The sequence below is a fragment of the Octopus sinensis genome, linkage group LG1 (genome assembly GCF_006345805.1).
Source record: "Octopus sinensis linkage group LG1, ASM634580v1, whole genome shotgun sequence".
Taxonomy (NCBI): Eukaryota; Metazoa; Mollusca; class Cephalopoda; order Octopoda; family Octopodidae; genus Octopus; species Octopus sinensis.
Window position 1 is genome coordinate 64,016,690 of NC_042997.1, and position 18,100 is coordinate 64,034,789.

Consider the following 18,100-nt stretch of genomic DNA (forward strand, 5'->3'; position numbering starts at 1 on the left):
TCTAATGCTCTTAGCTTAGTTTTTTCCTTGAAGCTGGCCCGGGGGGAGCAATCTCGAGTATAACCAACAGAAATTGCAAAGATAATATGGAACTCAACTGAGGAAAGAAAACTCCGATTGACCCGTCCTCGTTTTCTGTGTATCATCTATATGGATGTTTTGTAGTCCATTTTTTTGTATCACCTAAAAGTGTGGAATTTTGCGTTCTTGTCCCATTTTGTATTTATATATACTATATATATATATATATATATGTCTTTACATACATACATGCATACACACACACACACACACACACACACACATATATATATATATATATACGTATATGTAATTCATGTGGTAAATTATAAATGACATGTATCATGTTATACGATTGAATAACTTTTATATAGTAGTAATTTAGTTATCATTAAGCTAGTATTAAGAACATAAATTGTGACTAAAGTTTGGTGGAAGATTTTAATTCAAAACCTATGGAAACAAAACATTTGTACTCAGAGCCAGAGCCGGTTTCAGCCGGGTTGGTAACAAAAGGGTTAAAGACTTGTCTACATACTCACAATGGAGTATGCGCACATAGCTTTCTGTGTGTGCTTCGATGTATACCAAAATAGAATCAGCTTACTTTCTCTCAAAAGTTTATAAAATTCTTATGATGTCAACAACAATTCTGAATGGTAGAAATAAAGCTACTAAAATTGATATAGAAATTTGAAGGATTGCTTTGCTACAATGGTAGAGCATCTGTCATGTTTTCAGGGGATGTGAGTTCAAGTCCCATGGAAAACCTTTGACTTTTTCTATTCAAAAGGATTTTTCAGCCCAATATCTATGTGCTATTAATTATAACATTATGTGTGTGCTTTCAGATATTCCCAAAAAGAATTCATGTACTCTCAAAAGTCTATAAATTCATATATATATATATATATATATATATATATATATATATATATATACACACACATATATGAGGTCTGATCAGTAAGTATCCAGAATGTTGCCATGGTGATGGAGCTAAAGCATGCAGTCTGAAGCCGTTTTGCACAGTTTGACCTTGAACTCTGCTGTGCATGTGCACTAGGCTTCAACATTCTGGCTCACTCCCACTATTTACAGCGGTGCTTGGAGGGAGGAGGTGTGGCCTGTGATCGTCACATTGACCTTGACAGACAAAGTTGTCATGCCGATACCTGCTCAGGGGCCTACACACACTTGCAAAAAGTGTATAGGGAGGAATGTATGAGCTGCACACAAGTGTACAAGTGGTACAGACGTTTTCAAGATGGCCCAAGAAAATGTTGATATTGATAAACGTTCTGGGAGACCCACAACCAACAGAACTGAGAAAAAACATTGCAGATATGCATGCAGTTGTGAGGGGAAATTGTCAAATCATCATTTGTGAGATATCAGAGGATGTACAGATTAGTTAAGGTTCAGTTCATTATCACTGAAGATTTGGGTATGAGACGTGTGTCTACCAAGTTTGTACCAAAACTGCTCTCAGCTGACCAAAAAGACACTTGGATTTCAGTTGCACAAGATGTCCTTGATTGTGTTGAGAATAATAAAAACTTTGCATTGGCCTCTGAGGAGGTATTGCCAAGCCTTTGGCAAAAGTTGATGCGGATTCTCTGCTCAGTTTTCTCTGTCATTGTCAGTGTGGTGATCTTCATCCTGAAAGATAAATCCTTCATCGGCCTTCACTGCTTATTAGAATACCTTGGTAACAAAGGAACATTTGAGAAAATCTATTTACATTGTGCACTTTGTGTTTATTACCCCTGTGCACCTGCCATATTTAAAACCTGCTCTCTGTCTTCGTCTACCTATGATTTCACAGCACTCTTTGAAAGTTCATAGTTTACACTGGGTACATTGTTTTGCATATTGAAAGAATCCATTTCTCTGAGGGAAGTAGAGTTTATTTTACTTTTGTTTTTAGTAATACTTTCATCTTTGCTATATTTACTTTGAGGCATTTTACTTCAAGGTTTTCTCCAACACATAGCACCCATGCCAGCATGGAAGGCAGATATTAAATGATGATTGTGATGGTACTTCTCTCATTCTACAACAGATCCATCTATAAGTATGTGGTCATCAGCATACCTGAGTTGCTATGGACAGTCAATCTTATGTTCAATAGAAGGGAACCAACTTGAGCTTGAGTTGACCCTATGTGCTAAATTTATCGTTGTACTCATTGATGACTCTCCTTTTCCCTCTCTCTCATGTGCACTCATATCTAAGAATGTGTGTGTGTGTAGCCATTGCTTGATTATCTCCCATTACTGAATCCTTGTGTTTTACTATTTTATTCCTCATCATTGAAAGTTTTGCTTTGTTCAGTCTCTCTCTCTCTCTCTCGATCTCGATCTGTCTTTATTTTTCTCTAACACATTAAGCACTTCTTTCATCTCTGTTTCCTTTTCTCTTTCCATCGCAGTTCTCTGATTCCTATTGTTCTAATTTCTGAAAACTTCTCTTACTGTTTCTGCCTCTCTCTCTCTCTCTCTCATATTATTACGACCTCTTATTTTATTTCAACTTCTTTCCCCTCTCTTTCATTGTTTGTCATTCCATTTTTAATTCCTTTTAGTTTAATGGAAGTTGAGTTTTGTGGGTGTGACTTCAAATTGCATGGCCAAAAGTTGTTGACATTTTTATTAGCAATTTATAAAATAATACACCATCCGAGCGTGGCCGTTCGCCAGCCTCGTCTGGCACCTGTGTCGGTGGCACATAAAATCACCCACTACACTCTCGGAGTGGTTGGCGTTAGGAAGGGCATCCAGCTGTAGAAACACTGCCAGATCTGACTGGCCTGGTGCAGCCTTCGGGCTCCCCAGACTCCAGTTGAACCGTCCAACCCATGCTAGCATGGAAAGCGGACGTTAAATGAGGATGATGATGATGATGATGATGATAAGCACGTATGTCGTGAACTACTCTGAAACCATTGAAGCAGTGCTCAGTTGTTATTTTACCGAATGTGATACATTGCTATATTTTCCAGGAAAATTATCCCACCTTGTTCACCTCTTCCATTTAACTATCCGGAATTTTCGCTCACTTCGTACCAACATCTGCAGTGAAGGTGATGGTGAATTCCACATTAGAATTACTCCTTTCAGAATATACAATATTGCCTTTCTTTTCAACTTTACCCATTACAAATGTAAGGCTGAACTTTAGCCTTAACCAGTCAGTAAATTAGTTATCCAAGCACCTCAAAGAAAAGAATTGGTGTATATGGCTTTTGTATAAGCGAGAAAGAAGTTCATGTTAAAAGAAACATGCATATATATAAAATTCAGGATTGTGAAATATTAATCAACAACATCTCCCATTCAGACAATGGATTAAGTGAAGAAAATACAACATGCCACTACAAATAGACATGCAATCCTTCCTATGGAAGTGCAGAAGATTCTTCGAAATATATTAGGAAAAAATGTAAAACAGTCAAATTTTTATAAGTTCTGTATAACTATGTAAAACGAAGTGCTGAATCTACTCAGGCCAAGACAAAGTACAAACACTCTATATATATAGAGAGGGGTAGAGCGAAGGAGGGAGGAATAACAATGGAAAGAGGATGGCAGTAGGGAAGGACTAGAGGTGGTCATTTAGCAATGGCCAAGCTAATTGCATGCTCTAAATCACTGTGACGTATCTACATAAACTAAACGAACTAAATTTCCTTATACAAAAAAATCTACAGAGATACAACAGAATCATGCCAAAACAGAGAAGTACTACAAAATATGATTTCATTATTTTAAAATTATTATTATTATTATTATTATTATTATTATTATTATTATAATCATCATCATCATCATCATAATCATCATTATTATTATTATTGGTATTACGAACCAGTAGTGGCTTTGCGTTCTGATCGCTCTCTTCTTGGCTAGACAGTTTGAATCTGATGTAGGATGAGTTAGACTGGGAGGAGCACGGCACAAACTGTAACAAAACGAAAACTATAAGCAATCAACGAATAAGCAAGGGAGGGGAAAAGCTGTTTGGTATATTTTACAATATATATATATATATATATATGTATATATATATATATATATATATATATATTATATATATATATATACTATATATATATATATATACATATATATAAATATATATATGCATGTATGTATGTATGTGTTTGTATATATATATTCACACATATATTATTATAGTTATATAATTTTATATGTACATATAAAACAAGGTCAAATACATGCACGAAGATGATGGGCCTGGAATTGCCCGATAAACCTATGTTCCCCAATAATTGCCCAATGCAAAATTAATTATACATACGCGATTGCATACACATAAACGAAATATAGACGCACATATTTATTCGTCTATATCTGCGGCTATATGACTAGTAATCTATTCGTGTATACTGGAATAACGTTGAAGGAAAAATCCTTACTCAATTTGTAGGCACAAATCAGTTATGTTATTGTTAATAAAAACAAAGTAGTTGAATGTATTTTTATGTCTCCAGAATATTGCATGTTGCTCTTAGGAGCTTGTCAATTTGTTTTATATATTAAATAACATATTCATAATTTCATTTGGACGAAACATTTATTTAATTCTATAACAGATATATATCAAGAAAAATTATGTTTATAACAATATTTACGGAAAGACGAGAAAGTCAATTGCAAAAATTAAATAATATCGTAAAATTGTGTGGCAATACATATATATATATATATATATTATATATATATATATACATAAGCGAGCGCATGAGGAAAGAAGAATATGAATATATATAGCATATGAAATATAAATTAAAAAATATATACACGAAATAAAAAAGAACCGAATAAAGGGGACTGAAACAACAATAAATAAAGTTAACGGTAAAGAATTTTGTAAATACCAAGTGTAAAAAATTGGTTATTCTAAAGATAGATAATTAAGTTTTGCAACATACTAGATTTATCACATGAAGAACGAATTAGGAGGAGACAACTTCCATTCAATGAACGTTTTAGTGTAAGGTTTACAACTCGCCTGTCACTTGAAGATTAACAACGTTGTATTTGAACACAGAGTTCCTTATTTCCTTAAACGTAACAAGCATTGTTTTTCTTTGCTTTTGTTGACCCGTCTTAGGTCATACTAGTTCAACTTTTCTTAGAAATGTATTTAATTTGTTTTACTTCATAATACTTATTTCTTTTTGCCAGGTTACTAATAAAATATTTCATCAATATTTGACGGATGGCTTTTAAGAATTCTATGAATTGATTGCACAATTGCAAAATTTATTTTAAATAATTCTGTACTTTGATCCTGTTTCTCTTCCTTTAACTATCTTTTTTATATATTTGTTCTTTTCTTTTGTAGCAGATCTCAAGGAAATTATACTTCAGTACAATATATTTTCTCCTGCTTTATATGATTCATATATCATTAACACACGGGCCTTGTAAAATACCATGTCATATATAAATATATATATATATATTATATATATATATATATATATATATATATATAATATATATATATATATATACATATATATATATATACACATATATATATATATATATATATATATATATATATATATATATAATATATATATACATATATACATACCAGATATATATATATATATATACATAAGCGAGCGCATGAGGAAAGAAGAATATGAATATATATAGCATATGAAATATAAATTAAAAAATATATACACGAAATAAAAAAGAACCGAATAAAGGGGACTGAAACAACAATAAATAAAGTTAACGGTAAAGAATTTTGTAAATACCAAGTGTAAAAAATTGGTTATTCTAAAGATAGATAATTAAGTTTTGCAACATACTAGATTTATCACATGAAGAACGAATTAGGAGGAGACAACTTCCATTCAATGAACGTTTTAGTGTAAGGTTTACAACTCGCCTGTCACTTGAAGATTAACAACGTTGTATTTGAACACAGAGTTCCTTATTTCCTTAAACGTAACAAGCATTGTTTTTCTTTGCTTTTGTTGACCCGTCTTAGGTCATACTAGTTCAACTTTTCTTAGAAATGTATTTAATTTGTTTTACTTCATAATACTTATTTCTTTTTGCCAGGTTACTAATAAAATATTTCATCAATATTTGACGGATGGCTTTTAAGAATTCTATGAATTGATTGCACAATTGCAAAATTTATTTTAAATAATTCTGTACTTTGATCCTGTTTCTCTTCCTTTAACTATCTTTTTTATATATTTGTTCTTTTCTTTTGTAGCAGATCTCAAGGAAATTATACGTCAGTACAATATATTTTCTCCTGCTTTATATGATTCATATATCATTAACACACGGGCCTTGTAAAATACCATGTCATATATAATATATATATATATATATAATATATATATATATATAATATATATATATATATAGATATATATATATACGTATATATATATATACACATATATATATATATATATATATATATATATATATATACATATATACATACCAGAATATATATATATACATATACATATATATGCGTATTTGTATGTGTAGATATGCATCCATACATACATACAAATATATATATGTATAATGTGTGTACCAAGCTATAAAAAAACATGTACATGTATATGCATGTACCTTCGAGGATACACACACAAGCACAGACACTATCCACTTATTGATATATATATATATATATATATATATATATATAGATTGATTGATACATCTTAATCAACGATCGAAGTTAAGGGCCAATGTCCATTTAGCGGGGTCTCTGAAACCAGTGGCGATAGGAATAATCAACTGATAATTATTTCTCTTACCATATTAAATCAAAGAACATCAAGATATCGATTAATTTTCTCATAAAAAATCTGCTTTTTTTCCCAATTGCTACGAATTGATATAACAACAGACATCTTTTTCTTACAAATGTTTTTCTTTGTTAATTTTTCAAATTGCTGATAGCCATTCAACTCTATACCTCCTTCACCATATGGGAAAGTTTACCGCCTCTGCTGTCCATGTTTTTAATTAGAACTTTTAGCAGGCGATATAAATTCAGTTCAAAAGGTTCCAAATGAGTTAACCTGATGTACTTATTGGCATTCCAGTATAAATACACCGATTTTAATTTCAAAGTTGAAACGCATACAAGGAGAGTATATTTGGAAGAACCCTCATATCTATTGTTACTCTTCCTCCAGCTTATGAGGTATTTGCAGCTTTTTTTGCAAGGAAACATCGTAGTGACTCCAGATGTATTTTTGTTGCAATAATGTAAATGAAATTGCGCTTTAAAATGAAAACCGTAAGAAATTGGGAACATATTTTAAACAGTAAATTACAGTAGTACCCTCTAAAAAATAGAAAAGAAACATAATTTCTACACTAGAGTTGGAGATCCATGAATACATTTCGCAATAATAGTTTCTACTAAAATCATAAATAATTGTCTGGTACTATCGACCTAATTATTTGACTAGTACTTTATTTTATCGAACTCGAAATAATGAAAGGCTGAGTTTACCTCGAACGCATTTTGAACTAAGAACATAGAGCCCGAAAATATACCACAAGAACTTTTCAACATGTAACAATTCTGCCAACACGCCGCCATAAATTGTATTAGTTTCAAATTATGGCAGAAGACAAGAAATTTCAGAGAGGGGTAAATTCATTACATCGATATCAATACTCGATTAGTTCTTTATTATCGAGTCTGAAAAAGATGAAAGGAAATTCGAGCCTCGACGGAATTTGAACTCAAAGCAGAGGAAATGTTGCATAGTATTTGCTCAGCGTGCTAACTATTCTGTCAGAACGCCGCCTTAAATTATATGAATAATAATGTGTAGCTGTGTGAAAGAAAAAGGAGAATATCATAAATGTTTTATTTATACTTATTTTATCGTTAAGGCAACTAGTAAGATAGAAACAGGTGAGATTCGTACACATTGATTAAAGTGACGGGGCTAAATATTTCGATCATCGACCCCATACTGATACCACGAAATGTGTTAATTTTAAAGGAATACAAAAAGGAATATATTATGAATGCTTTTAAAAGCTAAAGTCAAATAAATTCAGACGAATCAACGAATGAAATAAAATAAAGAAATAAAGAATGAATGAATCAGTTAACAGGAAAATATAAAAGTCTCAAAGAAAACGAAACAATATATTCATGTAAATTTAAATCATTTAAACGAATTTCTTTGCATTTATCGTTCCTTTTTTTTTTCGAGTATTATTTATTCACCAAAAAGATCCTTCTACAGTGTTTGATAAATGAAGTGAAAAAGACGTAACATATAAAAAGTAAAATGAGTAAATATTAATGCTTCAATAAAACAAAAGACAGATTAGCTCAATACAAAGCGCCGCAAGCGACATGACTTTTCAATGTCTAGAGCAAGGTTTAGGAAGGTAGTATTGGTTGGGGTAAGAAGGGGAAATAAAATGGGGCTGAATTGAATAAGGAAAAGCTGAGCAAAAGGAAATTAAAGAAAATCGTTGAATACAAAATACAGAAAAGTGAAGGACAGAATTAGTGATGAATCTTATTGTTTTTCATTATAAACGATAAAATATAAAGAACGAATCTCGTTCTTAGGATGTAGAGTGGTGTGTATAAAGCAATGGGGAAGTTTAGGGAACCCTTTGCAATTTAGGGAGAGCGGGTGTGGTATTATGGGAAATAAATGACGGCGGTATATTTTAAAAATTCGTTGGTACAAAGCAGACTCACAGAAAGATATATATATAAGTATGTATGCGTGTATGTACACACATATACCTACATACATTCTCCGTCTTCCTTTCTTTAGACCTTTTTTTCTATGTTTCTGACGAAGAGCTCCGCTCGAAACGTTAAATCCTCCTTCCTTCTTTCCTTTCCTAAGCGTCCAATAACACTATACTTATTACACGTCCTCGCGTTGTTGTGTTTTCTCTTTGTTCATGTTTGGACTAACTATACATACATACATACGTACGGACGTACGTACGTACATACATACATACATACATACACACATACATAATACATATATATATATATATATATATATATATATATATATATCTGTATGTATATATGTATATATGTTTATATAAATTTACCCAAAGATTATATACACATATACATGCACACACATACACACAGACACACACACATATATTTATGGACGCGAGAAGAAGTTAAGAATCCATTGTGTCCAATGATGTTAAGATGGATAAAGTAACTGTGTTCCGAATCAAGAAGGCTAGCTCCGTTTTCGGTAAGATTTATCACAGGCTTTTGGTTCAGCCACGACGTATGGTTGAAGGTGAAAATCAGCGTGTATAGTCGGTGGTCTTGTCAACATAATCTTATGGTGCTGAATCTTAGACCCTGTATTGAAATCACATCAACCAGCTTGACGCTTTTCATATGCAATACTCCAACATAAAACCGAGTGGCCATATTGATAAGAGTGAGGTACTAAAAGAATGCAACATGTCAAGTATTGACGCCATCCTCATCAAAATACAGTTTATATGGCCAGGTAATCTCTCATGTATGAATTATATCAGAATTCCAAAGCAACTTCCCTTTGGCCAATTCCCAACAGGAAGGTCAGTTGAAAGGCCACTTTTGCGCTTCAAAGACAATTTAAAGGAATCTGAAGCGATGCAACATTACCTTTTCTTCCTGAGAAAACAAACCATCAGAATGCAGGAATTGCCAGTAGTCCTGCTTCTCCTCAGTTCAAAGATTTACCAACTTCGTTCAAGCAGGTAAATAGAAACCTTTCCTGTCATTGTAGTTTTGTGGTACGAAGCAAAGCAGGCCCTGCATTCCACTCAAGAAAACACGTAGTAAATGATCAACAAGCACTGAATTTGTTTGATTTGTCAAAATGTCTGCAAGGCATCCAGCAGGCATCAAGAGAAATATTTATGCCTATAGGACATGATTAACGCTTAATTTTACTGAACCCTCATTTGTTGTTCAAGACAAGAGTATCCATCATATATATATATATATATATGTGTGTGTTCAAAGTATGTATTTATATTTTTTTCCGAATTTGTGTGAATGTTCAATTAGTGCTTTCATACATTCGTAGTAATCTTCAGATTTCAAGATGTATTTAACTGACAGTTGAGTTCTTGAAAGCTGTAGTACCTCTGAGAACACTCCCGCAAGCTGAATTTTTAGAAACAGCTTTGACTAATCCGCATGCAGCTTAAACCTCACGGTTTGCCGGGCGTACCTATATTACTGGCATAGATCCCTCTAATTGAACTTTATGAACGTTACAAAATATTTTTAACAGTACAAAAGTGAAAAAAGTGAAAAACAGACCATGTTTAACTTTATACAACTGATATATGTATATTGGATACTTAAAAATTACAAAAGCCATTCTTATTTAGTAAATTATATTTCAACATTAACGGTTGACTAGAGTCAGGCGAGGATTTTCACCACGTAGAAATTACCAAAGCTATCCATATATTTTAATGCTGATCAAAGTAAGTTTTGTTTGAATATTCTCTTCACTAGACATTTAGAATAAACATATCGAAATATAAGGTAACGGGGTAAACGTTTATATTAATATTTATATTGTTCTCCCCAAGCACTGTTATAGGTGTCTTTTTAAAATACCTTTCTAAGTTTCCTCTCTCTCTCTCTCTCTCTTTCTCTCTCTCTCTCTCTCTCTCTCTCTCTCTCTCTATATATATATATATATATATATATATATATATATATATATATATATATGTATGTATCAGTAAATAATATGTACGTACATACTGGTTCGCTCTTGCTTTGAAAAATGGTTACTAATATTACAAGATGTTCAAAGAGACAGAAAAAAACCCACGAAAGTAGATAGAGGATAGGGAAGCTGATGAAGAAATAAAAGTAAGTTCAGAATAAAATTGAGCAGAATAAAATTCATGTGTATGTAATATTTGCCAAAACATATCCATTGATTTTACAAATGGTTTTACAACAATATTGGAATTAAAGAAGAAGCGAATAAAATTGTTTATAAGAATAGGAATAGATAATCAAAGTGATAGTGATAGCCGAAGGAAGAGTGTGTTAATTGAAGAAAATAGTAAGAGGGAAAAGACAGACGCAACAAAAGTGTAACAACAGATGAAGGGTTTGCAAAATATTTCAAGAAACAAGCAAATGAATTTTGAAAATAAGCAATTACAGAAGCGAATTATTTGGGAAACAGAAATTTAAAGCGAATAGCAGCCAAAGATCTTGGGCAAAACATTTGAAATGACAGCAAATTAGCACGACACAGATAAGAAACTGACTAAATGTACAAATAGATAAGCAAAATAAAAGTGGCATCTATTCACCATTTATAAACACGAAACTGAAATAAAAACAACTATATAAAGAGAGCAAAGGTATATTAATTTAATTTTGAGAATATCCAATTTTTTGAATTAGTTAAAGTCCAATGCTGATAGAGAAGTTATATAGTTCATGTCTTTCAAGGAGTGTATCACCGTAATTTACTTTATTAATTCTAGAGCGGTACAATTTTTAGGTGACACGTTAAAAGATGTTTGGCTCTCTGCTCGATATAATGACAGCGACATTTAATGTGATAATTATTAGCTAAACGTTCCTTAAATCACACCCTATCGGCTTATAAATGGGAATGATATAGTTTTAGAAAACAGAATTATAGAAACCAAGCAAGGAGAAAAGCTGGTTTTGTTTCAGCTGGACATCGTAAACATCAGCGGATGTCGAGGCTGCACTAATAGAAAAGTAGCACCAGAATCTATAATTCATGCACTACTTCATCTGTGTTAGATTAAATATTGAATACAGAGGACTTAAACAAAATAGCAATATAACAAGTCAATGGGTAATCAGTGTCATAAATTATGTTTCCAAGCTTCATTTTCACTAACGAGAGTTTGTATAAACATCACGTACCTTGTAAAAACAGGTGGATGTTAATAGATATTTTATCACAGTTAAGTATTTTTATTGTTGTTATTTGATAATTTCTCATCTAAGACAACATAACTATGATGATTTATCATCTCGCATGTGAAATATGAGATAAGATTGCTTTAATTTACTTGAACCCAAGCGTTCCTGAGGCATTGATAACCAGATAATACGATTGTTTTCCTTCAAAATAGTATTCCATTAAATACTCTGGGAACAAACGGTTGGTCACGCCTTGCTGCATAAACACATAGATACATACATGCATGCATACATACATGCATACCTACCTATCTACCCACCTACCTACCTACATACATACATGCATACACTCACATATATTTATAATAATGTACTAAGTATTTCGATATCTACACCTGAATGAATAAGGTTACATTATAATGCAGCCGAAGGTCATTCTTGAAAAGTACTCAAAGTATGTTATTAATAACATCTTCCTGACGATATCTCTACGATAAAGGTAGATATTCGTGGAACAGTATTCAGGCGAATAAATATGATAGGAAATTTAATGTTACAGTTTAAAATATCAACGTTGGGCATAATTCATAAACAAAGAAATTTCCATAGATACCTACAAACCTATTTTTGATAGTCTGTAGTAATACTTAATGAGATGCAATCTATTACTAAATATGTTATAGTTTTTGGTTAATTAGAAACACGTAGGAAAATCTCGGTATATTGTCTAATCTCTTACTATATATTTCACAATGCTCTCTTAAATTAATAAACCGAAAGCAATTCACTAAAAAGCAGAGGTGGATGTATATATCTATATAACTATATCTATATTTATCCACATATATATATATATATATATATATATATATATATATATATATATATATATATATGATCTTGTACAGCTGGAGAACATCTATAACCAAAATGTAAAAGCATATGAATATGTAGCAGGCAAAGAAGAAATTAAAGGATAAAAAGCAATATTTCATCTCCATTGTGTATCTGTATGCCCTTGTGTAAAAGCACGGCTATTATATATATATATATATATATATATATATATATATATATATCTATATATATATATATATATATATACATATATATATATATATATATATTATATATATATATACATATGTATATATATATATATGTATATATATATATATATATATATATATATATATATATATATATATATTATATATATATATATATATATATATAATATATATATATATATATAAAGAAAGGCTGCATACATAATAATAAAGGCTGAACATGTTTATATGTTTATACCATCTCTGGAATCTCGCTGGAACTTGACATATCGGAAAGGTGAGCCTATATGAAAAACAAAAATATGCATATAAACCTACCAAGGCGATATAATGAATCGTATAAAATGCGTTAATCGATCTTTTAACAAACTACTTTTAGTGGATTTTGCCCCATTGCATACTAATGTAACATCAAGTATTGCTTTTAAAAACAATAAAGCAGAACAAAAAAGAAACCAAACCTTGCAATGTAAGTAAATATGCACATACGAAATTATTTCATATAAGCTTTTTATTGTATTTACTCTTTCTTTCAGTTATCATAGATTTTGTTCATATTAATAGAACTTGAAGAATCAAAGGTTTAATACTAGGATTGCATGCACACATTAAACTGATATGTTTCACATAAATTTGCATATTTTGTTTATAGGGCCTAGGATAGATATTTAAGTAGATTTGGTTTGGAATACTTTTGTGTTGTGTTCTATTCTGAGGGGAGCGTTTCGACTAAAATATTGTAATCTAAAGAAATATTTGATGGTTGTATAAGTTAGCTATTTCTAATAGTGTTGTGCTGAGAATGAAGATGAGTTATGGAGAAAGATGAGCATATATATCATGATTTAGCATAGTATATAGTAGTACACTATACGAGAAAAAAAAAAAAGAAAATACTCTGTTATTGATTAACATTGAAATAGTTAAAACCTTTGAATTTTTGTTTATCTATTTGGAGCAAAGTGAAAGCAGAGGAATAACAGCAAACTGCTGCATAATATTAAGAGGATAATCGAATAAATAAATTAATATACAACATTAAAATCTTGCACTCGGGAAACAACACATATAAGTTCATATATTGGTAGGTTAGCAGCTGTGAATCGTATATTGGATTTCCCTGCATAAAAACATGTGTGGTTGATACGATAATAGTTAGTGAATTGTTGTGGGTTATGCTATATGCACAGGAAGTCAAAATTATGTTTCTTTATATGGTCAAAACAAATTGTGTGCTTGAAAAGCTGTTGACCGAAAATAATTGAAATATGATACAAGGGTGACTCTCTTGTCCAGTCCTTTGTCGTCAATGATAAAACTACCAAACCACCACATAGCGAGGTGAATTCGATTCCAGTAAATTTGAACTAACTGGCTTGGTGAAGGCAAATGTTTTACACTCATCAGGAGAAATAGTTTCTGCTCAGTCCATTGAACATCTGAAATTTCTCAGTAAGACAATGTTTGCAGTTATGAGTTATTCTGAAATATGGTGTATTTTGACTAACGATACTCCATGTTCACGAAGGTCTTTCACAACTTTGGTCTCTGAGTTATTTATAACAACTTAATATTGATCTCGATATCGAGCAGTTATCATTTAGCTATTGCGATGGTCATAACTGGGTCGTGTAAATTTTATACTTTACTGTGAGTTGACAAATGATATATTTTAGGAAAGAAAAGCTGACTTTAAATTCGCGTACATTAAGAAACTTTACTGCAGTTATGCATTGAAGCTGGAATATAATCGTCTATACCCATTGTAATTCCAAGTTATGTATTAGTTTAATCCATATTATTCTTTATTTTTCAATTCGGTTTTAGAGTATATAGGTGGAATATCCTCTATTCAGCTAACTTCTTGATGTACCTACTAGTTAGGGCTTCGTTAAACATTTAAAAGGTGTCCACGAGCAGGGACGTTTCTTCTTAATTTTCCTACTCTCGGTTATCTTTTCTAGTGATATCTCTTGTTGCATTGGATATGGTTATTTCCAATACCCATAATTAAAGAAAACCTTTAATTATTCCCATTAAATCATTTCTAAATATGTGTAGGTGTGTGATTAGTAGTTAGGGTGTTGGATTCATGATTGTAAGATTGTGGTTTCGATTCCTGGATCGGCCGACGCGTTGTGTTTCTGAGCGAAACACTTCATTTCACGTTGCTCCAGTTCACTCAACAAGTAAAAATGAGTAATCCTGCCACGCAGCTGGCGATAATGAGTCGGTATGACTCGAGAAGATAACTTTATCTTTCTAAATATAATTCACCTGTCTAAAAATGATAGCTCATGTTGCATAACAATGTTATTCCACATACCACTGACATGCGGATGTATTTGTAAACATGCACAAATACATATACATACATACGAACATATACACATATACCCATATTTAAATATTTGTCTTGTTTTTTCTTTATACATACATATATATATATATATAATATATATATATAATATATATATATATATATATATATATATATATATATTATATATATATGTATATCTATGTGCTTGCATATATCTGTTTCTTTATTACCCACACAAGGGGCTAAACATAGAGGGGACAAACAAGGACAGACAAACGGATTAAGTCGATTACATCGACCCCAGGGCGTAACTGGTACCTAATTTATTGACTCCGAAAGGATGAAAGGCAAAGTCGACCTCGGCGGAATTTGAACTCGGAACGTAACGGAAGACGAAATACGGCTACGCATTTTGCCCGGCGTGCTAACGTCTCTGCCAGCTCCGGCGTATATACGCATGTGTATGTGACATCATACACAGGCCATACAGCCAAAGACTCATACGAAGCAGGCGCACGTATACATGACACGTTTATGATGGGGGTACACAATTTCATATGTCGAACACTATCACAATCAATATCTGATCATAACGTTTCATGTGTTTATTTTCTTATTTCGGTCTCGCAAAAAATTTCCGTTCCACATTCCCGGGAGAATTAAGATAAGGTAATGATAGAAATCCATATAATTACCTCTTACAATTAATGGTGCACAGTGAGAACATTTTTAGTCTCGACAGCACATAACTGCATTACAGAACAACTGTTTGAAATTTGTAACTTTTTCAGACAATCTGTCTGAATATAATCTGTTGACTTCCTTTTGTACAACGTAAATAAGCTATAAACTCGGTTATGTTTATATACGAGAGAGAGAGAGTGCAGAAAAGTTCCTGGCTTGAAGGCTATCGCGAAAGGTCAGTTTGGAAGCCGAACATTCCGAATCCTTTTACACGGCTTAGAAAAACTGAACGACCGCTGTAATAATTGTATGAATCTAAGGGGGGAATATGTTCAATAAAATCATAATCAACTGGTTCTCCTGTATTTTCTTTTCCTCAAAAGCCAGGAATAGTTCAGTTCCTCCTTGTATATGTTTTACTGACACATACACATATTGTACCACACACAAAATTCTCAGAAACCAAACACCTTCATTATTCTCTTTAAGTATTGATAAACTAGCTTATATTCTCTGATGTTTAATACATCGCCCGATGAAAAACCGTGAATATGGTGCTTTTAATTGAGTCCACTCATCTAGCATTCAGGTCAGTTATTCAATCTGAAGATGTATTTATTTGTTGCTCCAACCAGTTTCGTTGGAGATAAAGAGGTCGTGGACACTATCGTCGTTTTTCTGACAAACTCAAAAAAGAGAAAGAGTTTGAATTACAGAGATACTCAGGCTTGCAAATGTACATGTTATCGATATACAGGCGCATACGTGATTGTGTGGTGAGTAGCTTGACTCTTTACCACAAGTCCCTGGTTCAGTTGCACAACATGGTACTTAGGGCAAGTGTCTTCTACTAAAGCCTACGGCTGACCAAAGCCTTGTGAGTGGATTTGGTAGATGGAAACTGAAAGAAACCCGTCGAATACTTGTGCATATATGCGTGAGTGTGTGTGCATGTGTGTGTATGCGCTTATGTGTATGATTGTGTGTGTCTTTGTGTATGTCTTTGTCCCCCACAACTTAGTGTGTTTACGTCCCCGTAACTTCGCGTTTCGGCAAAACAGACCGATATAATAAGTAGCAGGCTTTTAAAAAATAAGCACTGGGTTCCATTTATTTGGTTAAAATTTCTTCAATTCGGTGTCCCAGCTTCACTGCAGTCTAATGACTGAAGCTACTAGAAGATAACACACAGGAAATTTGATCAGTAAACAGAATGTTGAAAAGTTTCTGAAATTTAGTATGTAAATATTCATTGTCGTTGTTAGTGGTATTGTTTCGGTAGATCACAGTTCAGTGACGAAGATTTGTTTCGTTGAGTGAAACTAGCCAAGCCGTGTATAAACATCGCAAAGAATCGTGAAGAGAATTAGAGAACGATAAATATAAACACACACAATTACACATACATATGATGGAGAGCTGAAAAGTTATTGACTTTAAGGACATCGCGAAAGGGCTGGTTGGATGCCAAACCTCTCCGAGTTCTTTTACAGGGTTAAGAAAAACTGAGGGACCGCTGCAATAATTGTGGGAATCTAAGAGGGGAATTTGTTGAATAAGCTCATAATTAGCTGACTCTTTTGTATTTTCTTTTACCCAAATCCAGGAACTTTTCAGCAACCCATTACATACTCAAACATATATACACACATACATGTACATAGTCACACACATACGCACATATAGATAAATAGATAGACAGATAGATGATAGATAGATATGTAGAGAGGTAGATAGATATATGCATAGAGTTAATATTCAAAATGCATACGAACACATTTAAAAACAATTTCGGCTAATGTGCACTTAACAATTTGACACATATAAAAAACTGTAAAGCATGTATACGCTTATTCATACTTAGCACTTATAGAGATAACGCTGGGTTCGTTCATAATTTATAACCGAATTTTAAAAAAATATCTACAAAAATTGCTAGAAAGTATATAAAAACGCTCGGAAGCCATTTTTTCAATTCCATTTTCGCGAAAAAAGGATCGGCATGAAACACACGCATACA

The 18,100-nt window shown here is 32.3% G+C and overlaps 1 protein-coding gene across 3 annotated transcripts in view; it reads right to left on the bottom strand.

Annotated features, from left to right (window-relative positions):
- The window catches only part of LOC115215511 (neuronal acetylcholine receptor subunit alpha-10-like), a 566,788-nt gene that overhangs the window by 17,349 nt on the left and 531,339 nt on the right, over nt 1–18,100 (bottom strand). The window contains exons 9-10 of one of the 3 annotated variants that reach the window (XM_036501647.1): nt 13,312–13,356; nt 3,892–3,984 (exon numbers count right to left, since the gene is read on the bottom strand). In XM_036501647.1, the coding sequence (XP_036357540.1) occupies nt 3,892–3,984; nt 13,312–13,356 (138 nt within the window). The remainder of the gene's footprint in view (nt 1–3,891; nt 3,985–13,311; nt 13,357–18,100) is intronic. The other 2 variants (XM_036501651.1, XM_029784683.2) reach the window with 2 other exon arrangements.